We start from the raw sequence: 24262 nt of genomic DNA on the forward strand, positions 1-24262 counted from the left end.
TTAAACAGACATGTACATGTAAGTTTTCTCGTTTGAATTGTTTTACATTGTCTTATCTGACAGGGCCTTTTATAGCTGACTGCGGTATGGGCTTTGCTCATTGTAACATGTACAACAAACAATCAAACATCAACCCACACTAAACTGAATGTAATTGAAAGACATCTAGAGGTTGATATCAGAGGCGGATTTAGGGGGGGGGGGCCCTGCTTTTTGAGAAAAAATTTGGTTGCTTATATAGGGAATCACTGAATCGTGACTGGAGCGAGCCCCCTCTTAGGTCAGTCAGTGGACCCCCACTTAAGAAAATTTCTGGATCTGCCACTGGATATACAGTATCGAACAGAAGATAAAAAAGGGAACAATATGGTGAATTTTAGAGATTAATATTATTTCATGTACAATGTACATGCATTTGAAATATTTAAGATATATTGTTTTGATTTTTTTAGTTCTAGGTTCCACGGTGACCTAGCTTCCATTTTCGAAAACTGATTTAAATGCTAGTCTATTAGAGGGATATTTCCTTTTCATTGGTTGTAGATATGGAATCTTATTTTACCATGAAGTCAAATTTGAAAATGACTTTGGGAATGAAGATATCGTAAAGACTGAATGTCAGTTTTAGTCTTATATATGTACTTTATAATTTTAGTCTTGCAAGTATATAATTATGTGTACATATATTCAGTGACAATGGTAAATAGACACTGACAAGTCTTGGATAATATTTTATATTTTTGAATCTTTTGTCCGTTGACTAAAATTAGGTGATGGTTTGTGTGTTGTTATTTCCAACAGAGGTAATAAACTCAACACATATCAATATGTGCATGAAGCAAATTGATAGTTGCTAGATACGGAATGATTGTACCACAAGAAAGTTTTAACCTGTGTATCTATACTTAAAAAAAATATGATAAAAAAAATCATGTCTTTTTCAGGACTTCTGAATCCAACCATGTAGTATGGAATGTTTTTGAGATGTGGTTTTGGTCGATGGATGTTAATGAAGGACCTGTAGTACAAAGTATATCACTGAATTTAGCTCTTTGTCTAAGTGTATTATTGAATACTTTGCTTTGAGCTCAGTTCATTGTTATGCAAATCATTCTTTGTGAAATAAAGATTTGACAGAAAACTCTCATGTACAAGGATTTGTCAAAGTAGTATCACCTCTATTTACAATGTAAGTATTAGGGAGATAAAAGCATTCTATTTTGATTTGAACCAAACATAATATCAAAAAAGGAACAAATTTACCCGAGAATGCTACTACCACTACTAGCAATATGATGCTAGGTTGTTTTAATACATCTGTACTAGCTGCCTACTGATGACTTGGTTCTGAGTGTAAATTGTCCTTCAACTATGCGGGGGAAAATTTTAAGGCATATCTAGGCTTATCAATTTCTAAAACAATATTTCATTGTACATGTTTGAAATTTTTAAACAACCACAGAAATTTTTGCAGTTGAAATACATGTAGGTATCCTGTCGTCGTCTTCCCAAGATGGATGGTTTCCAGATAATAACTTCAGTATAAGTAAAAAGGAAGCCTTAAAATTATAACATATTCATAATGGATTCATTTATTTTCGTGGGTACCAATTTTCGTGGATAAAAGAAAATTTGCATTTTCGTGGATATTTAATTTTGTGGTTTTGCCGAAGTCTGCATACAAGCCTATAGAAAATTTGTTAATCGTTGAACATTTAATTTCGTGGTTAGACTCTACCCACGAAAGCCACAAAAATTGGTATCCAAAGAATAAGAATGAATCCACAGTAATATTTATAATCATAAAAGGAAGCTTGGGATTGTTTTTTTTTGGGGGGGGGGGGGTTATATATATAGTCCCTAAGGTTTAGGAATAAAGGTTCCAAAGGTGACCAAAACAAGCATTAATCTTTAATTTTTACAAAAAGTCGTGTATAAGTATTTCAATTGTTCTGAAATTGTACCATAATATTGAATACCATAAGTAGAAGGTTGAGGTCTATTTTGTGGGTTATGGGGCAAACAGTCTAGGAATTAAGGGCCATAAACAAACATTTTTGTAGATTCCAGACAATATATTGGAGTTATTTCTTTGTCCAGAATGGTTTTTGAATTACCTAAAACCAATGCTTTATGAAATCTTCTTTAAAAATTGGAGTTTAGTTTTCTCTGTCCAGAATAGTAGTTGAATCAACTTAAAATAATGCTATACATGTATATACAATATACAATGCAAAATTCACTTTACTACCAACTGATAAATTTAAGCAGTTTTTAATAGCCATTCAGTGATTACAAGCACTTTGATTATCATTCTAGGGTTATGCCCTTTCACAAATGGAAAAATTTCTCGAACTTTGTCACAACTAAATTTAGTGAAATGTGTATATAATGCTTATTACCTCTAAACTCAGTTTAAGTTCAATTTTTGGCAGCTTCACTTTATGTACCTTTTTAACGTTATATGCTAGAGGGGGCATCATCACCATGACTGTATGACATTTATATTTTAATACTTTGTTTTATTAAAATGAGTAGTTGAATAATTATTGTTGCAAACCTCATTAGAAATTTGATTCGAGATCATTTTTATACGACCGCAAAAAATTTTGGTTGTACATTGGTATCACGTTGGCGTCATCGTCTTCATCCAAAGACATTTGGTTTTCGAACTCTAACTTAAGTAAAAGTAAATAGAAATATATGAAATTTAGACACAAGGTTTATTACCATGAAAAGAAGGCTGGGATTGATTTTGGGTATTTTGGTCTCAACAGTTTAGGAATAAGGGTCCAAATTAGCATTGTTCTTGGTTTTTGCTCTATAACTCAAGTATTAGTAAACAGAAATCTATGATATTTAAACATAAGGTCTATGGCCACACAAGGAGGGTTGGAATATATTTTGGTAGTTTTAGTACCAACAGTGTAGGATTTAGGAACCAAAAACAGGTCCCAAATAAGCATTTTTCTTGGTTTTTTGAACAATACCTTTAGCATATAAGTTAATAGAAATCTATAAAGGTTTATAACCACAAAAGGAAGGTTTGGATTATTTTTGGGAGTTTTGGTCCCAAGGATTAAGGGGCCAAAATTAAACTTTGTTTGCTTTCATCAAAAAATGAATTATCGTGCTTCTTTGATATGCCAAATCTAACAATGTTAAGATTCTTAATTTTTGGTCCTGTTTTTAAATTGATCTTTGTGCAATAGCAAGAAATTTTTAATTGCACTGTATTGCACAATAGCAAGAAATATCTAATTGCACAATAGCAAGAAATTTTCAATTGCACAGTATTGCCAATAGCCAGGAATATTCAATTGCACAGTATTGTCCCGTTTTCAAATTGGTCTACATTAAGATTCAAAGGGTCAAAAATTGAACTTTCATTGTTTCATTTCAACAAAAATTGAATATATGGGGTTCTTCAATATGCCGAATCTAACCGTGTATTTAGATTTTTAATATTTGGGCCCGGTTATCAAATTGGTCCACATGGAGGTCTAAAGGGTCAAAAATTAAACATTATTTGATTTCATCAAAAATTGAATTATTCGGGTTCTATGATATTCTGAATTTAACCATGTATTTAGATTTTGGATATTGGACCAAAATAGGTAAATGTCCAATTTAATAAATTTTTAAGTTGAAGTTCTTTAAGGGCATACGATACAGTTTTGATCCTGTATTTACAAGTTCGTGAAAATTTGCATATAGGCTATTTTTTACCTTATTAAATCAAATATGTAATAAAAAATATACCTTCATGTGCTACTTTTTGAGTAAAATGAGGTCGAAATTTTGTATATTTGCTCGAAATTTTGATTTGTGGCCGTAATTTCTTTTCCGAAAGAAAGGCATAACTTTTTTGTTATAAAAGATAAAAACAATTTGTTTTTTTGTTAAATAATCGGTAATTTCTGTATTTTATAAATATCTTTAAAAAATATGCATTTTTTTAATCAGAAATTACTCATATTTATCAAATGTTCATGAATTGAGGAAAAAACGTAATTTTTTACTGCATGTTTATCACAATTAAAAAAAATCCTCTATTTACAGTTTTATTAAATTTGGGTCTCATAATCTCCCTGCAAAATGAAACCAAATGCCGTTTTGAAAGATAGGGGTCCATGAACTCGTTTTCAAATTAAATAAGTTTGAATGATAAAAATCAGTCGAAATGCATCTTTTCCCGATATGTCACAGTTTGACGTCGCGAAAATAACAAATTACGTTAGCAACGTCATTACCTTCCCTGTAACTGTATCGTATGCCCTTAAAGACCACATTCAATCCGTGTCAGAAACCTATGTTGTGTCAACTATTTAACCACAATCCAAATTCAGAGCTGTATCCAGCTTGAATGTTGTGTCCATACTAGCCCCAACCGTTCAGGTTTCCACCTCTGCAGTCGTATAAAGCAGCACCCTGCGGAGTATCTGTTCCATTCATTTGTTATTTCGTAATTTGTGTGAATTAACATTGTTACAGTAAATGTTAATTACTACACTTGCATACCACAACAAATAATGTATTGGTACATGTATCACTTATATTTGTATCCATATAACAAAACAAAAAATGAAAAGGAATAATTTTGCAATACCTTTTGAGTACTAAATAGCTTTTTAGGTATTTAGACATATTAAGACTTATTAAGTAGATGTTGATGATATCTGCTTGACATGCTTCAAATTCAATCAGATTACTTTTGGAGCAGTTATGAGTCTTTGAAACATGCTCACAAAGGTTATTTTGGTGAAATCATTTTTATATTGGTCAAAATTTGTCTTTGCTTCTACCAGCTTTGGAGGAGATATAAAGAATTGATATAAATCAGCACAGAGGTTTACTTCCTATCTTATTTTATATAAGCCCCAATAATCATGTCAGACATAAGCCATTGTCATTACTTAAAACCAATAAATGTATTCTAATATGAGGAAGAAATTCGACATTTTAACAAAAAAATTTACTAATGATACTGACGATCCACCACAAAGTAATGTAAATAGAACCATACCAATAGTAAGCAAATACATATAAAAAAGATGAGGTATGATTGCCAATGAGACAATTCTCCACAAGAGACCAAATCGACACAGAAATTAACAATTGCTCTCCCAGCTACAAAATGTATCCAAAACCAAAGATGTAGAACATGTTCTATCATAATCATTTGGTAACTAATGTAATTACTGTCTCCCCATGTCTGTATTGAACATAAAAAAATATCAAATAAATAACACTCCTAATGCTCAGATCGGTTGTCACCGTGCAACACAGTTATTAACACCATATAGGAAAAACATAAAACTTTATTGTCATAAGACACTGTCAAACATCCAAACATACTATCCACACTCATCTGTGTCCACACTTGTTTTGATATAAAAAAAATAGTTTAAAACCGAAAGTAGAATGATCAAGAATGACCAAGCATGGTTGGCCTCATGGCTTGACAAATAATTTCATAAAATGGTGAGTAATTTATTACAGTCATCAAGTCACTTATCAAATGTGTAAAATTTTAAACTATGTAAATAAACTCATTTCCACTTGTATTTTTGTCCATCTGATGAGTTAAGCCTTTTTCAACTGATTTTTATAGTTCGTTCTTATGTTGTACTGTTATACCACTGTCCCAGGTTAGGGGGAGGATTGGGATCCCGCTCACATGTTTAACCCCGCCACATTATTTATGTATGTGCCTGTCCCAAGTCAGGAGCCTGTAATTCAGTGGTTGTCGTTTGTTTATGTGTTACCTATTTGTTTTTAGTTCATTTTTTTTAACATAATTTACATAAATAAGGCCGTCAGTTTTCTCGTTTGAATTGTTTTACATTGTCTTATCGGGGCCTTTTATAGCTGACTATGTGGTATGGGCTTTGCTCATTGTTGAAGGCCGTACGGTGACCTATAGTTGTTAATGTCTATGTTATTTTGGTCTTTTGTGGATAGTTGTCTCATTAGCAATCATACCACATCTTCTTTTTTATATCATCATAGATACCAGGATTACAATTTTATATTTACGCCAGACGCGCGTTTCGTCTACAAAAGACTCATCAGTTACGGTCGAATAAAAAAATGCTAAAAGGCCAAATAAAGTACGAACTTGAAGAGCATTGAGAAATAAAATTTCCTTAAAAGTTTTGCCAAATACATCTAAGGTTATCTATTCCTGAGGTAGAAAAGCCTTAGTATTTCAAAAATTAAAAATTTTGTTAACAGTTAATTTATAATTAAGAACATATCAATGATAACTCAAGTCAACACACACGTGCTGATTACTGAGCTGGTGATACCCTCGGGGAAATAAATCTCCACCAGCAGTGGCATACACCCAGTGGTTGTAAATAAACCCATCATAGATACCAGGATTACAATTTTATATTTACGCCAGACGCGCGTTCCGTCTACAAAAGACTCATCAGTGACGCTCGAATCAAAAAATGTCAAAATGCCAAATAAAGTACGAAGTTGAAGAGCATTGAGGACCAAGATTTCCTAAAAGTTTTGCCAAATTCATCTTAGGTAATCTATTCCTAAGTAAACAAAAAACTCATCAAAGAAACTTTGAATCAACTCTTACGACCATACAATAACATATCTTATAATATATGATGAAATAGCATATGAAATACATATTCAAGAAATAAAATTATGAAAGTTTGTTGAGGAAAAGTCTACACGATATCAAACGATAATTCCTAAAGCCTCGGTCACACCTTACCGGATAAGACGAACGGACGCCTAACGGATGAAAATAAAAGTTGTCCGTTGACAAAATTGTTATCCGTTGGGCGTCCGTTGATGTACTGACCAACTAAAACGGACGCCTAACGAATGCATAACGGACATGCAACGGATATGCAACGGACGAGAAACGGAGACGTAACGGACAGAACGGATGTCGAACGTACATTCAACGGACGAGTACCGCATAAAACGGACACCTAACGGAAGCGTACCGGATAAAACGGATAAACAAGATATACGAAAAAATTAAAGGCGACAATAATAATACATGTCAATCGCATTAATATTGAAAATGTTCTAGTTAAGTAATTAAGTAAGTTGATTTTATTTCGAGTCGGCATATATATACATAATAACAGACAAAACATGAGCTCTGATGAACTTTTTAACCGACTATCACATAAAAAATCATGCAAATCCTACCAAACAAAACTGAAAAAATATGCAATATAATGAAAGCAAATCTATTTGTCAAAGTTCTGTGTAACTGGTTTTTGTTTGTTCTTCAAAATGCCGCTAAAGGGTAGTGTCTGACCTGAATAAGTTTAACAGCTGATTGATTGTGAAGATGTGCCCTTACTCTAAGATCGATTATGAATAATAAGAATTCATGAACCTTAAGAAATATTTTTGGCATTTCTGACGAGAAATTTTCAATTGGCATCAATTTTATCCGTTTCAGATCCGTTCATCATCCGTTATGTCCGTTATACGTCCGTTAGAAGTCCGTTTCTCATCCGTTTTATCCGTTAGACGTCCGTTAGACGTCCGTTAGAAGTCCGTTGGTGAATTTATCTGCCAGACCTCCAACGGATGTATAACGGACACGTAACGGATACAAAACGGAAACGAAACGGACGAGTACCGTACAAAACGGACGCCTAACGGACGTCTAACGGACGTTCAACGGACATTTTATCCGTTAGACGTCCGTTCAAAGTTTTGAACATGCTCAAAATTTTCCACCGGACAGAACGGACGTCGACGGATAAAACGGACGCTTAACGGACATGCAACGGATAAAACGGACGCTTAACGGACATGCAACGGATATGGACGGACGTCTAACGGATTGAAAAAAAGTTATCCGTTAGGCGTCCGTTCGAGCTATCCGGTAAGGTGTGACCGAGGCTTTAAACATATTGTTTTTAAATTAAGGCTATAAATTTTTTTGTAAGACGTTTTATGAATAAAGGCTACAATAGTATATCGGAACACTGAAGTGCGACAAAAACAAACTCCAACATACATAAAAACTAACTATTTGGTAACAACTGCCATATTCCTGACTTTGAACAAGACATTTTACCAAACAAAAATGGTGTGTTGAACCAGGTTCAATGGCTAGTCAAACCTCCCGTTTAATGACAATGTTAAAAATATCGCTGAAAGGACAAAAATATGTGACACAAATACAGCACATTTTACAATTAATTATGGTAATTTTTTAATTAGATATGAAGATTTTTCTGTAAAAAACGATGGATAATTAATTACATTTTGTATTGGCATGTCTAGCATATTGGGCAATAAGAATATTTTTTCTGCCACGCTATTTAAAATGTTCATGGCCTAATATTTTTAAACTATCTTGTTTGTTGAAAGCTATTTCTAGATCACTTAAAATTAAGCTCTGTAACTATTTGAAGAATGCATGGAAAGCTAGATCTAATATTATTGGTTATCTATGTTATCATTATATTGTTCTCTGTTATCAGTCTGTTATCACATTGTGTATATATTATGTATTGCCATAGTTTGTCATATATGCTTTTGCAAATAAATATTCAGTCAATTAAACAACAACAAAACTAAATAAATAAACATGTCAACATACAATCTTCATCAACAGGATGTCAATCTTTTAATCGTCTGAGTCTGATAAAAATTGAACACTGATGAAAAGATAAAGGAAGATATCGTTTGGCAGTAAAAACATAAGTGCAATATAAACAGACAACGCCATGAAAAAAAACAACAGAATATAAAAACAATAACAAAACAATACACAGAAAACACAAGATCTGTCAACACGATTCCCTGAAAAAAAAGCAGGAGCTAATACAGGTGCTCGGAAAGGTTATAATTCCAGCTTCTCTAGTGATATATGCAATATTACCCTTATTAATATATGTTGCGGTCTAATATGACTATGAGGTATCACATACTAGGGGAATGGTCAATATCTCTTAACAAAACCACTTTACATACACAGAGACGTACTCAGTGTTTCATACTTTATAAACAGTGAGATTCAGGTTTTAACACTAAAATTCCAAAGATTTGTAAGATAATAAGTTATAAACATAACTCTCCATATAAGTAATAAAGGTTACACTCAATGTGCAATTGTCTTAAACGTACAAAATCACATACCCAATACTAGGTATTTTTTAATTCAAACTTTCTTAAATTTATAACGGTGTCAAATCCACCCCATCTTAAATAGTTGGAAACTATATCCAATTTGAAATATGAAAACTTTTGTAGTACATTCTTAAAAATTTTGTAAACCGCACCCTTCGATTTTGATAACCTTTGTGGGTGCTTTACGACTAGAAATGTAAAATAAAATACAAGTATTGAAAATAAATACATTTCTTTTGTTGAATTGCTCAGCACAAGACCTTATACGTTACATACAGTAACATGATGTGGTATTTGTTCATCTAAATCCGTGTTTCTAAAACACAGATCCCAAAATGGGAGTCTGAATGTTTTCAATACTGTATATTTACCTGATACAAAGAAATATGAGGCTTTGAATCCGATTGGTTGACAACATCTATGGTTACTTTTGCCTGTGACGAACACGACTATAATGGTACTGGAATGTGATACTATAACCGGACGGCTGTTCCGTCTATAAACACCAGCCGGTTTGGGGGCATACAGGCCATCATACATCTAAATTGTAAATTAAATACCTCGTGATTAATCGAAATTTGCATCTATTAGTATATGGTAATTGAATTGCTAAGTAACACATGCACTTTCAATTTCACCATTCTTAAGTTTTCGATGTTGTGTCATGTGTACTTTTGTTTGTCTGTTTGTCCTTTTCATTTTTAGCCATGGAGTTGTCAGTTTATTTTCGATTTATGAGTTTGACTGTCCCTCTGGTATCTTTCGTCCCTCTTTTAGAAAGATTTTAAACAATCTTTTAAAAATTTGAATATACTAATCACCCATATCATTAATTCTTCCATAAACAAAAAAACGTATCTAAGATACCAGGCTTATAACATGGTACGCCACACGTTCGTTTCATCTACATAATACTCATCAGTGGCATGTGAATGAAAGCAGTATCTCAGAGCATTGAAACAAGAAGAAAAAAACATGAAAAAAATTTGTAAGGGTTCCGCGGAACCCAGTGTCTCGCCTATTTTTGCTGTAAATCTCAGGCTCAACAACAATGAGAAAAAAATCAATAAAATATTCCTTTTGTTACTATTATATGATTGTAAGAAAATCTAAGTCCATTTAAAAGTAAATTACAGAAAAAACGGAGTAATCTTTTTACAAACTTTACTTCTGGATACAATCTTATGATCATAAATAAGCTTTTGTCCAAGTTTGGTACAAACCCAGGATAGTTTAAGAAGGTTATTAAAATTTTAAAAACTTTAACCACAGAGTGAATGTAATGGTTCCCTGCAGAAAAACTAAGTCCATTTAAAAGTAAAATATGGAAAAAATGGATTTATTTATTTACAAAATTTACTTCTGGATACTATCTTATGATCATAAACAAGCTTCTGTCCAAGTTTGGTACAAACCCAGGATAGTTTAAGAAAGTTATTAAAATTCTAAAAACTTTAACCACAGAGTGAATGTAATGGTTCCCCGCAGAAAAACTAAGTCCATTTATAAGTAAAATACAGAAAAAATGAAATTTTGTTTTTACAAAATTTACTTCTGGATATCATCTTATGATCATAAACAAGCTTCTGTCCAAGTTTGGTACAAACCCAGGATAGTTGGAGAAAGTTATTAAAATTCTAAAAACTTTAACCACAGAGTGAATGTTCTGTTTCCCCGCAGAAAAAACTAAGTCCATTTATAGTAAAATATGGAAAAAATGGAATTTTATTTTTACAAAATTTACTTCTGGATACTATCTTATGATCATAAACAAGCTTCTGTCAAAGTTTGGTAGAAATCCAGTACAGTTTAAGAAAGTTATTAAATTTTCAAAAACTTTAACCACAGAGTGAATATTTGTTGACGCCGCCGACGACGCCGACGCCGACGGAATGTAGGATCGCTTAGTCTCGCTTTTTCGACTAAAGTCGAAGGCTCGACAAAAAACATAAAAAAAAACACGTTTCGTCTAATTTGGATTAGGGCCACTATGCCGTTGAGTAGACATTCATCATTGTTTTAGTGCTGAAGAAGTATGTAATTGCGAATCTGGTGACAAATATTTACCATGTTGATGTAAATGGTGAACTACTCGAAATTGTGATGTGTTGTATATCAGTCACCCTTTAATGATTATTTTTATTATTTTTTTTATTTTACTGATATAGTTCAATCGCCTATCTTTTACAATTCATGTTGCGCATAGCTAAACAACAAAATGGGAAAAAGCTCTTAACTAAAACCATATATAGGGATTATAACATATTAAAAAAATCATGATATAATACAACATAAATACTATATACATTTGTATATCTTTTCACAACTAGACAAACAATTTTGATATTAAATATTTATTTCGAGAACTTTTCTTTCACCGCAATATGGAAAGTATCACTTACTTATAAAAATAATAGTGTGTCTCATTGCACTGGAATTGATATATATCCGAAAACTTGAATGAAGTACTAGTACTATATCATTAGAAATCAATTATTGATGTGCACATATATGCAAAACACCTAGATATATTATTCTACATTGATAATATCTTGGATAAAACTAACAGACGCATACGCATTTCTTTTATTTTTTGTCGCTGCTGTTAATGACTTTATCACTTACATAAACACCGAGTTTTCTATATAATATATCAAAACACATGTCTGTATGCTGTCACTGAGTTCAATTGAGATCTCAAAGCGATAATTCCTTTCAAAATATACAAATGCCAAGTGTCTAAGATTGTTCATGACAAAGAATCTTTTCTATTTGCATTTTGGTCATTTCGCTTGTTCAAAAACATACAAAAGACCTGTTGGTGACCTTCTGCTGTTGTCTGTTCTATGGTCGGGTTGTTGTCTCTTTGGCACGTTTTCCATTTCCATTCTTCTCAATTTTAAAAATACATTTATAGCTTCTGAAATCTATCTCTGTTAACATTACATTGACGTATCATGCACAATTTACAAAATATTATATAGATGAAACATTCACCGTTAAAGGTCATCTTGCTGTGGTGATTGAATTTTTTTTTCTATCATCTATATGTTGTTTGCCTAAATGTATCTTATCACCAGTAGGTTCCCTTTTTATATGTAAGGGGGAAGACCTTGGTTCAGGGATATAAGTCTTTTATTCAGTTATGCGTTTGTAAAAGTCAAGTTTCTACAATACATTTTAGGCATTTACCTGAAACAGATTGGACATAATCTATGTAACCTAGAAGCTTAGAATATATTTTACCAAATTAGTTAACACAAACGTACTGATGATTTTAAGAGTTATTTCTCTTAACATAGGTCTACCTCCTTAATTATTTTTTTACCTGTATCTCACTTTCCCTTGCTATTTCCCAATCATCAAACACTAATCGTATATGTCCATAAGGATCAAGATTTTGTAAGGTATATGTAAATGTTTCGCCATTTAGAGCATATCCATCTGGAAAGTTAGGTGACGTGATGTATCCGCTCGGTTCCTTTGTTGGAAAAGGTGATGTTACCATGCCTTGCTTAGTTTCCAGCTTCTCTGAAAAGATGGATAATGTTGTCAACAAAATAGTTTTGAGTGTTCTCGATTTTATTGAAAGAAGATTTTTCTAAATGATCTATGTGAATGTTTTATATGATTTGTACTCTGTGTGAGTACACAAACATTTGGGAAAGTAGATGTGCACAGGGAAACCGACTGTTTGTTGAACTTAAATTCATTAACCTCGAACAATAGTTTTCGATAAATGAAAACTGTAATATTTTGATAATACAATCTTCCTTATATTTTTTTTTTGAAACGGGTGTATTTGTTTGAAAATTTATTATTTTAATGCCCTTTAAAAAGAAACATGTATTGGTAATTACCATTTTTGTAGAAATATACCTGTTTTATAAGAAAATCGTCCAAAATAAGCATGGAAATATATAGAAGTGTAGATAGTGTAAAAATAAAGTTTTGATGTTGCTGTAAAATTGAAAGAATTGTGATATAAGGTTTTGAATCAGATATTTAAATATTTTATTAATTCTCATCTGAGTTGTCAACCCTTGTTTTATCTATAGAACTTACATAAGTTAAAAAAAGATTGAAAAAAGAATGAAGAAACGAATTTTTTCGTCCTTTAGATATTAACACAGCTGAGTATACTATATGGTGTGTTGTAATAACTGAATATTATTGAGTTATTTTTACGCATTGGGTAACCTTTTACCTGTTGAACAGTAACAGTAGCAAATTACAAAAGAGTTCAGTGCCTGAATACACAACATAACAAATGCTATACTACTGAATTATGGTTTATTTCATAACTTGAGAATAAAACAAACAGATGGCAATAAACCTTTCATAACAAAGTAACACTTCTTGTATTAACTTTTTGAACTTGCTGCTAAACATGAAATTTCGATTTTTTATTTCCTATCAACTCTGTATAGGTCTTATTGAATAGAATTAATGTTCAGTATGATTTAGACAAAATCGAACACATGTGTCGATGACGGAGATTAATGGAATACCTTGAACTATATATATTTTGTCTGCGATAAATTGAATAAGTTGAATTAGAGAACAACCAACGGAAAATAATACAGACAATGATTAATAAAAGAGGTTTTTTTTCAATTTCAATTTTTTAGCATGTTTTGCATGCAAAATTGGCATTGACGAGCTTTAGACAAAACCGAAGGTATATGCTACCGATGCGTGAAAAGAAAAAAAAACTTGTCATAGTTACCAGGCTTAGAAGCAGGTTTCGTCCACAAAAGACTCGCCAGTAACGCTCGAACCAAAAAGTAAAAAAAAACCCAGCCAAATTAGGTGCGAAGTTGAAGATTATTTAGAACAAAAACACTACGAAAGAATTATATTTCTAGTGTAAACGATCCACAGTTACTGTATTAAAGATCATTAAAACAGAGAATGTTCTCTTTTAAATTCATCTTATGTATTTATGCACTTTTGATGGTTTTTTTTTTTTAACTCTTGACAAATAAATTCACAATTTAAATCTCTGTGTTTGATTAACTTACCCATAATTTCGTAAATGACACGAAACCTTTTACCATGATCACTGGTTTTATTTGACATGCAATGTCTGATCTGTACATTAGACGAGAGGGAAATATAGATCTGTCCTTCATCAGAACCAAAGTAATTCCTCCTTGTGACACTGATGTAAGGTGGGTCGACCTCGTGGATTTGCAAATGATCACAGCTGAAAAATAATTAAAGTTATTTTAGGTTAAGAGATTAGTTTTTAACATGCTACTAATGATTCAAATGATATTTAAGTATATATTTGACCTTAAAACCCACCAGTAGGACTATTGGGAAAATGAAAATTAAGACAAAAGAAACGTAATGTTAGAATGGATTAGAATGAATGGGATCGCACGAAATCCGGTTTTGTCTAAAGCTCATCAATAAAATTGAGAAAGGAAATGGTGAATATGTCAAAGCGACAACCACCCGACCATAGAGCAAACAACAGCCGAAGGCAACCAATGGGTCTTCAATGTAGCGAGAATTCCCGCACCCGTAGGTGTCCTTCAGCTGGCCCCTAAAATATGCATAATAGTACAGTGATAATGGACGTCATACTAAACTCCGAATTATACACAAGAAACTAAAATTTAAAATCATACAAGACTAACAAAGGCCAGAGGCTCCTGACTTGGGACAGGCGCAAAATTGCGGCGGGGTTAAACATGTTTATGAGATCTCAACCCTCCCCCTATACCTCTAGCCAATGTAGAAAAGTAAAAGAATAACAATACGCACATTAAAATTCAGTTCAAGAGAAGTCCGAGTCTGATGTCAAAAGATGTAACAAAAGAAAATAAATAAAATTACAATAATACATAAATAACAACAGACTACTAGCAGTTAACTGACATGCCAGCTCCAGACCTCAATTAAACTGATTGAAAGATTATGTCTTCATCATATGAATATCAGGTACAATCCCTCCCGTTAGGGGTTTAGTATCATACTATCATCAATACACATTTTACATGCCAAAAATGGAGTTCGACAATTTCTGGCGGATGGGGGTGGGGGTATATAGACATAATGTATCAATATTTTTCAATGATCAATAGAAAACATTTTTTCCCTTCTGACGTCCTCAGACAGGGTCACATTTTCTCTGAGAGGTCACAAAATTGAAATCAGAGGCAGCAAGAAAATTTGACGTCAGAATCGTTTTCACCAATGAAAAAATAAGACGAAGCTTTAAAAAATAAACAATAGATTGTCCAGGAAAAATATTAATCGGTTAAGAAATTAAAAAAAGTTTTCTAGACTCTGAAAGACTTATATCTGAGCTTGTGTTGTCGGTTTAGTATAATTGAAGACCCTAAAATGAACTATTAATTTCAAAAACACGTGCACCGCGCACTTTAGAGGGAATCGTAAGTTTACATAACAAATATTTATTTAGCATATCTGCCCTTCATGTATTTAACCAAAGTCTTATCTACGTACAGTTTTAATGATAATTATCAGAAAGTGATGTAACCGTCAAGTTATTGCAACGGTTTAATCACGATTTGAACTTTCTATAACTTATACGCGAGATAATAATAATAGCAAATATTAATTTCTTTACAATATGTAGGTGAAATGGAGAAAGAATTATTTAGAAAATACAATACATTTTCATTAATGCTTAAATTAACTGTACGTCAAAATACTGATTAAGAAAGTTCTTGTTACAAGTTGTTCATTTAAATGAAAAATACAAAAGGTTATTTGACGGTGATAGCAATAGAATGACAACTACTATCGTATCACTGTATTTCTAAAATATATTGCTATTATGGTTATCGGTAAGCACTTTTAAATAACTAAAAAGATTACAAATACTTTAACATTTATAAAAAAATAAATAAACTAAACTGCTACACAAACATACGCCAACATGCATACATAGAAACGAACTATTTGATATCAACTGCCATATTCCTAGTTAGTACAGGACACCTAAAGAAACAGGTGTGGCCTATTATATGAAAGGGTACGACAAAAAAAAATGAAAATGTCATTTGAATATTTAGAATTTCATAATTCCACATTATGTTTTTGCGTGGTTTATAAGATTAAACTATGGTATTTATGAATTCATGGTTAACATTAAGTTATGTGTCCGCAAAAATTAAAGTGAGCTTTCAAAAATTTCTTTACCTGGTTTTTTTTTAATTACGTGAACCATCGAAAAGGGGGGTATGTGGGATTTTGGTTAAAAATTGATATAAAAATATCACTTGTTAAACTACGTTATCAAAATGCATATATAAAAAAAATATTTGTTTTTATGTTGCAAATTTATATGAAAAAAGCATTTTCAGCTAAAAATCATGGATAACCAGTAGGCTTAAAACGGTCATAGAAGAAGGGCGAAAGATACCAGAGGGACAGTCATACTCAAAGATCGAAAATAAACTGACAACCCCATGGCTTAAAATGAAAAAAGACAAACAAACAAATAATAGTACACATAACAAAACATAGAAAACCAAAGACCAAGCCATTGGTTGCCATAGGTGCATGACAATCAATGTGCGAAGCAACCATTAATATATTTTGTTTTTGTTTTTTGTCATCAAGTTTAGTAAGTTTTTGAAGTTTGAAGAACATCCATGGCCACACCCCCTATGTATAAGAGTTTTTATAGTTATAGAGAACTAGATAGAATTGTACTGATGGTCGCTGAATTATAATCAAACGGCTCAAACCCGATTGCGTATGGTACAAATATTTTTTTTGCAAACCAGTGTTTCTCATAATATACCTGTTATCAATTTAATCTTTATAGTTGCATTTTCATTTTTTTAACAGTTTATCATGAAACGGAATTGATATTTTCAATAATTTAATTATGTTACAGAGCTTGAGTGTGATCTATGATTGTATTTTTTCTAATTAAACAAAGAGATTAATATAAGCATTGGTAGATTTATCGCAATGTTTAGAATGTTTGGTTAACGTGTACATTTCATACTGCTTGATTGAGTTGGTGTTTTAACGACACTTTAAGCAATATCAGCAATATCGTGACAATCAGATTTTATAAGTGGAGAAGCTGGAGTGCTTCAGCGGGAAACTGACAATGATTGTCAATTTAGATAGGGTAGAACGCACCTGTGTTGAGATACTATGAAAGCATTTTTTTGTACTGCTGTTATGATGGAAATCTAAGCAGGTATGCTAGTGACTAAAGATTAAGTTTTCAGTGTCTGCTGTTTAGATAAAGACATTGCTTTCTGACGTTTGTCTTTTTGAATTAGGCATTTTTTTACCTGCGATTTGACTTTTACTTCAGTACTTCTCTAAGTAATAGTTACACAAATATGAAGCTTTGATCATTGATATCAGCTTGCAAATAACATAAAGTAAGCTCATTATTAATAACAGCAATAAGAGGGCTATTTGTTTTAAAAGTTCGAATTTTCCCTCTGTATCGTAATTTGATCATGTACAACGACCCAAACATTCCTAACCTTGTAAAATTTGGAAGATAAACCTGTAAGTTTATACAAGTAGATCTACAGGTACAATTCAACAATTGAAAACTTTTAATATGGTAACCGAATGAGGATCCTGATATATTATACAAACGTATCTGTGTAATTTTAGTAGCATACTCTGCTATACAAACGTATCTCTGTAATTTTAGTAGCATACTCTGCTATACAAACGTATCTGTGTAATTTTAGTAACATACTCTACTATACAAACGTATCTGTGTAATTTTAGTAGCATACTCTGCTATACAAACGTATCTGTGTAATTCTAGTAACATACCCTGCTATACAAACGTATCTGTGTAATTTTAGTAACATACCCTGCTATACACACTTGTCTCTGTTTGGAATGTTTAAAGATGCATCGAGGAAATGTCACATTTTCCAAAGTTATTTTTACATAACATGTACTGCATGACTTAATGACAACACTACATGAATGTCCGTCTTCTGCTGTGTAGTTATCTGGGAACGAGGCGGACGTGATATAACCATAGTCTCCTTTCTCCATGTGAGACTTTATACTCTGACGGTTTTCTACACAATCGGCTTCTCCTGTGACAAATAAAAGATAGTTGGGATAATTAACGTTAAGACAGTATCGAAAATGAACATCTAGGCGTCATGTTGGTGTCATCGACATTGAGTTGGCACCAATGTTCTAAGATCTAAAGGGCTGGAAATGACAATAACTACAATTATTATACTGATAATAAAATTACATGATGCTCAAAAATATACAGCAACAGTGTTTTGTAACAGATATAAGAAGATGTGGTATGAGTGTCAATGATACACATGAATGCAATTGTGTAATACAAGGATATGGACTGGGTTAAAACTATGAATAAATGAGGGGAAACACAAGAAAGGAAGAAAAAAGAAAGGAGAAAAACTTTCAAAAATAAAGATTATAAAATAATGAATTACTAAACTTAAAAATTTATATGAATAGACCAAAAGTAGATAATAAAAAAGAAAGTGAATAAAAATTGAGGAATATTTTACGCCCCATCTCCTTTTCAAGACCCTCAAACAGAGAGTCAAACATTGTGTTTTTTTGCAATATTAAGATGATCTATTATTGTAATTCTGTAGATTATAGTAAATTATGTTTGCATTTTCGTGCAACGACAATTAGATAAAGGAAGTAACGAGGCACTTAAGTCTGGTATACCGATACATGCTGTGACATTGTTATACAGATTAACAATCAACATTTATGATGAATTCAGATGGTAATCAAGTTATTAGTAATAAGCAATTATATGCAGATATTGAAACAGTATAAACATTTCTAAGATGAAATTAGTGTCAAAATATTAATTGTAACCGAATAAAATCTGCACTTACTGTATTATTAAGCATTTGTCATTCCTAATCAATATAAAAATAAGATCTGGTATGACAACTATCTACTAATGTCTAAATGACGCGGATGTCAGAAACTATAGGTCAAACCATCACGTATTACATAAAAAAAGATAGATAGGTTCTTTTTAAAATATCAATTATATAAATAAAATACAAAATAAAAATTTGTTCAAATGACAACATTTGATTAAAATGCATAAACGCATAAAACTGTAGACCGAAAGAACAATGAAATCATTTATATATATAATGACATTCATGCACGCATAACGCATATACAAACAGCAATAAGGGTCCAGTTAAAAACATACTACAAGTATAAAACAAAAGTCTATGAACATAAAATCGGAATATTTCTATTAAAGACATTAAAGCATTCGATAAGAAGCTTGGCCACTTAAGTATTCTTTTATTAACTATATCAGTAATAAATGATCGAATAGGAAAGTTTGAAATCATGACACCTTTCCTGTTCTGGACAGTATACGAATTGCTACGAAAAGAAAACGAACCTGATTTTACAATTGGCACATGTTATCTTATAGTTCGTTTCTGTGTGTGTTGCATTGTCGTTTGGTTTTGTTCACTTCAGTGTTTCTGTTGTTTCGTTGTTTTCCTCTTATAGTTGATGTGTTTCCCTCGGTTTTAGGGTGTTCCCAGATTTGTTTTCTCTAAGTCGATTTGTGACTTTCGAACAGCGGTATACTACGGTTGCCTTATTTGAAGGAAGGAGACAGGTAAATATTGTAAATAATTTTATGTTAAAATGTTTAATATAAAAAAGAAAATGTGGTATGATTGCCAATGAGACAACTATCCACAAAAGACCAAAATGACACAGACATAAACAACTATAGGTCACCGTACGGCCTTTAACAATGAGCAAAGCCCATACCGCATAGTCAGCTATAAAAGGCCCCGATAAGACAATGTAAAACAATTCAAACGAGAAAACTAAAGGCCTTATTTATGTAAAAAACAAATGAACGAAAAACAAATATGTAACACATTAACAAGCGACAACCACTGAATTACAGGCTCCTGACTTGGGACAGGCACATACATTATGCATTTTGTGCAATCCGTTCTTTGAACTCTTCCTGCATTACACATCATTCAGACATGTTTAGCCAGGACATTGCAAAGTAGCATGACGATAAAGCATTTTAAGCTGAATTATAATTCCTTTATTTTCGTCATTTGAACTCGGATGTGCAGGTATCTCATTTTCCAAAACATCACATCTCTTTATCTTTATATTTTCAATGCCTGGTATAATTTAAAGATGACAGAAAATAATGATGAGGAAACAAACAGGACATCGATCATTTGTGACACAAAATCTTCTAAAGTCCAAAAAATAAGTACAGAGTTTAGTCAAATATCTAAAAAATAGTACAACAAAATAAAATTAAGCGAAGTGTCAATGCAATGGTAATATAAACGGCCTATATTAAAATTCATTGGGATAAAGGTCCAATCTCCTTGTGAATGATAATTTTTCAATATGATTGAGTTTTATACGACTGTCATACAAGAGAGAGGTTTAGCTAGAATATTATAGTACATTTTTGTGTGTGTTATTTTTGTGTTGTGTTTTTGTTGTGTCGTTGTTCTCCTCTTATATTTGATTCGTTTCCCTCAGTTTTAGTTCGTAACCCGGATTTGTGTTTTTTCTCAATCGATTTATGAATTTCGAACAGCGGTATACTACTGTTGCCTTTATTTATAGGTACCAATGCAGGAATATGATTGTTGTTTACCATTCGTACGATGTGTTTGAGCTTTTGAGTTTGCCATTTGAGAAGGGACTTCCCGTTTTGAATATTCCTTGGAGCTCGATATTTTTTTTTATTTTACTGATCCTAAGTCTGTGTTTATATCCATGGAAACAACCGCACAAACAACAACAACAATAGTGACGAAAGGTAAAAGTAATCCGCAAAAGTCAATGTTTGAAACCAATGCTTTATTGCATGCTAGCTTTATTTGTTTTGAAATTTACTGTTTCATGAAATTTGTTTACTGCACTTACGTCTGATGATTTTGTTCACGTAAAAATTTCAGTTTATAACAACTTTCATAGACACTGTGTCCTTCAAAGCTCAATAAAGAAGCTATTTAATGTGTTGTATGGTTGTTTCAGTAAGTCAAGCTCACTGAAGTGTAGTCTACAACTATTTGTTCAGTAAAACCATGAAAACGCCTTTCATTTCTACACTGGTATAAAAACGACCGTGCATAGCAACGAAAATAACGGCTAATGACATTCTCAGATTTAATAACAGAAAAAGTATTTAAAATCACAGATAAAACATTTTACAAATTGTTGTCTTCGGATTAATCGATAGAAGTTTAGCTAAAACGTATGTAAAGTTTGGCATTCAAATGCAGCATGATACTAAAAGTAGAGTTTGACACATTTCCTCATCATAAATACTCTAATTTATCTGTTTTTATATAATTAGATTTCACATTAGTAAACGAAAACAGGAATTCAAAAGATATAAATTTAACACAATTGGCTTTTACAGACATTTTTCGATAATGTGCATGCAACATCATTTAAAATAGTTATTACGGATCCCGTCGCCAATTTATGATATGAAACTTTTCTGAAAACTGTCAGGCGATCAATCTAAATAATTCAAATAATTTAAAGAAGAGGATAAAGTACAAAGCATCTTTATGATTATCATAGGTTTTGGTATAAACTTTAGTTAGTCAAACTTTGCTGCTAATATTTGAAAATAAATGTATTGTTCAGATGCCAATTCAAATATTTAATAGCCAATGCTTCGGTAATGACATTAAAATATAACAAATACTTTCATATCGAAATTTTTCTGTTATAAAATCTTGTAAACGGCCAATGCTTCGGTAATGACATTAAAATATAACGAATACTTTTATATCAAAATCTTGTAAACGATTTAAAATTTAAGTAAAAATATTTTCCTTTTTCATTCTTATTTTCCTTTTTGGTTTTGTAAGCTTTTCAACCTGTATTTTTAGATTTTCAAATACCATGGCTTCAAGCATCATTGAAGAGACATTTATTGTCGAATGTTCATCTGGTATAGTAATATCAGTACCGCTAATGTTATTTCAAATGTATAAGTCTGGATACGACCAGACAGAATTTGTATTGATACAGAAGGAAATGAACTCATTCAACTTAACTTAAATCAATGTCATGTATGTCAAAGGGGCATTAGCTATGATATATCACAAAAATTCTTATGTTTTCTTTAATCTTTTATAAAAGTGACATAGAGAAAAATAATTAGCTTTTAGCAGCCAGTTTGGTTTAATTTTCTCCAAATAGGTTAAGGAACTTTACTGGTGAATTATTCACTTGCAAGATCCGATTGCACTTGCTTGCCATCAATTTATATCTAAATTTATGTTTTATAGGGTTAAATGGACGTCGGAATTTTCAGTGGTCACCTCTTCGGTTTATAAGATGACGTCTAGACTAAAGTACACACGAAATTCTCATACATATTATGGTGTTCATGCATCGTTTATTGTTTATTTTAGCCTTTTTAACGAATTTCACTAATGATTGAACAAAATTAATCGTAATAATTCTTTAATATCTCGTAGATAATGTCCCTTTAACCTGCTGATAAGAAATGATACTTATCTGCATTTCATTGAACAGGAAGACACGATATCGCCTTGAATCAAGTACTTGTGATATGATGATCATGTCAAAACAATAACAGAACCATTTTAGTCTAAAAGATGCTTCAAAATATAAATTGACATATCGTGTTTAACTATACTAGAATACCAGACATAATTATTGCAACAACAACGATATTAATACATATAAAGTGTAATATTTATCAAAGACTAAAAATAAAGATTTAGATTTAGTTACAAAAATCAAAAATAACTACGGAGACACGGGTCTATGACAAATACGATGACTTTAATGTTACATTTCACAAGGTAAACATTTGTGTCGGCCTTGGGCAAAAAAACCTATTTGCGTTTACCAGTTCAGATTTTCAATTAGTTTTCATCGGCCCGTTTTCATATTTACAGTTATCAAGTATGCTGTCCTCAATGAAAGACAGTTTACTTTATATTAGTCCTAGTCGGTATTTTTGAAGAAAAGTACATAGGAATATGGAGCAGATATTCTGATCTTGCCATTTTATCCTGATTTCAAGTTCTGTGAGAAGGTTAACATTAAGAATTTAGAAGTGTAGCTTAAAAAATTGCGAGATGTTTCCTTCTCCTTTTTTCATAGGTTTGATTATTAATGAAAGAGCATGAACACGTCGGCTGACAGGGCGCATTATTAGCAATCGTTATAGCACCAACTGTCTATTAAAATAGTATGCCACCTTACTTAATAAACAATAAAGAAGAAAAGAAAAAACTGGTTTTTTTTTTAATTTATCGCCAAACAAAACAGTACACATTATTTTACCTTATATATTTCTTTTTGTTATTTCTATATATCGCGTGCATTACTAATACGTGTGTAAATAAAGGCAACAGATTTAAGGAATAACAGTACTGTAGTTGAAGAGTTGCCACCGTCAATTGTAGATTTGACGGTCGCAAATGCAGTTTTACTGGCGACGCGTAGCGGAGACAGTAAAACGGAGATTTGCGACCGTCAAATCTACAATTGACGGTGGCAACTCTTCAACTACAGTACTGTTTTTCCGATTCTAATGCATTACAAAAACAAATAATACGATAAAACTTGAAAAAAAGTCTAAATTTGACATACAAAAAAAATGCGCGAAACTTCATGTATGATTTTGGCGCAAAGACGTCATGGCTAAACGTGACGTCATACAAATGAAAACTTACTAACTGGAGATTTTTACGTTACCTGTACGATTCAAATTCGGATAAAATTACATTAAAACGGCGAATTCGAGGTAGGTGTTGTTTTATTTTCGATTATATAGTAGTAATCGAACATTTGTTGATTCAACAATTCAAAATGGCGGGTCCATCCTTAGTTACGACTGGTCAACTGTGGATTTGACGGCAACTTTTAGCCAATGAAAAAAATTGTTACATACAAATTGCATTAGAATTCTATATATCGTGCATTACTAATACATGTCTATATAAAGGCAACAGTAGTATACCGCTGTTCAAAAGTCGTTAAGCGATTGAGAGAAAACAAATCCGGGTTACAAAGTAAAACCACATTAACTATAAGAGGGGAACCACCAAACAACAAAACACTGAAGTGCAAC

The 24262-nt window shown here is 32.0% G+C and overlaps 1 protein-coding gene across 2 annotated transcripts in view; it reads right to left on the reverse strand.

Annotated features, from left to right (window-relative positions):
* The window catches only part of LOC139524857 (uncharacterized), a 63477-nt gene that overhangs the window by 26687 nt on the left and 12528 nt on the right, over positions 1–24262 (reverse strand). For both annotated transcript variants that reach the window (XM_071319968.1, XM_071319967.1), the window contains exons 3-6: positions 17972–18206; positions 14157–14341; positions 12461–12663; positions 9504–9672 (exon numbers count right to left, since the gene is read on the reverse strand). In XM_071319968.1, coding sequence (XP_071176069.1) covers positions 9504–9672; positions 12461–12663; positions 14157–14341; positions 17972–18206 — 792 coding nt within the window. The remainder of the gene's footprint in view (positions 1–9503; positions 9673–12460; positions 12664–14156; positions 14342–17971; positions 18207–24262) is intronic.

Source organism: Mytilus edulis, chromosome 5, assembly GCF_963676685.1.
Source record: "Mytilus edulis chromosome 5, xbMytEdul2.2, whole genome shotgun sequence".
Classification (NCBI taxonomy): Eukaryota; Metazoa; Mollusca; class Bivalvia; order Mytilida; family Mytilidae; genus Mytilus; species Mytilus edulis.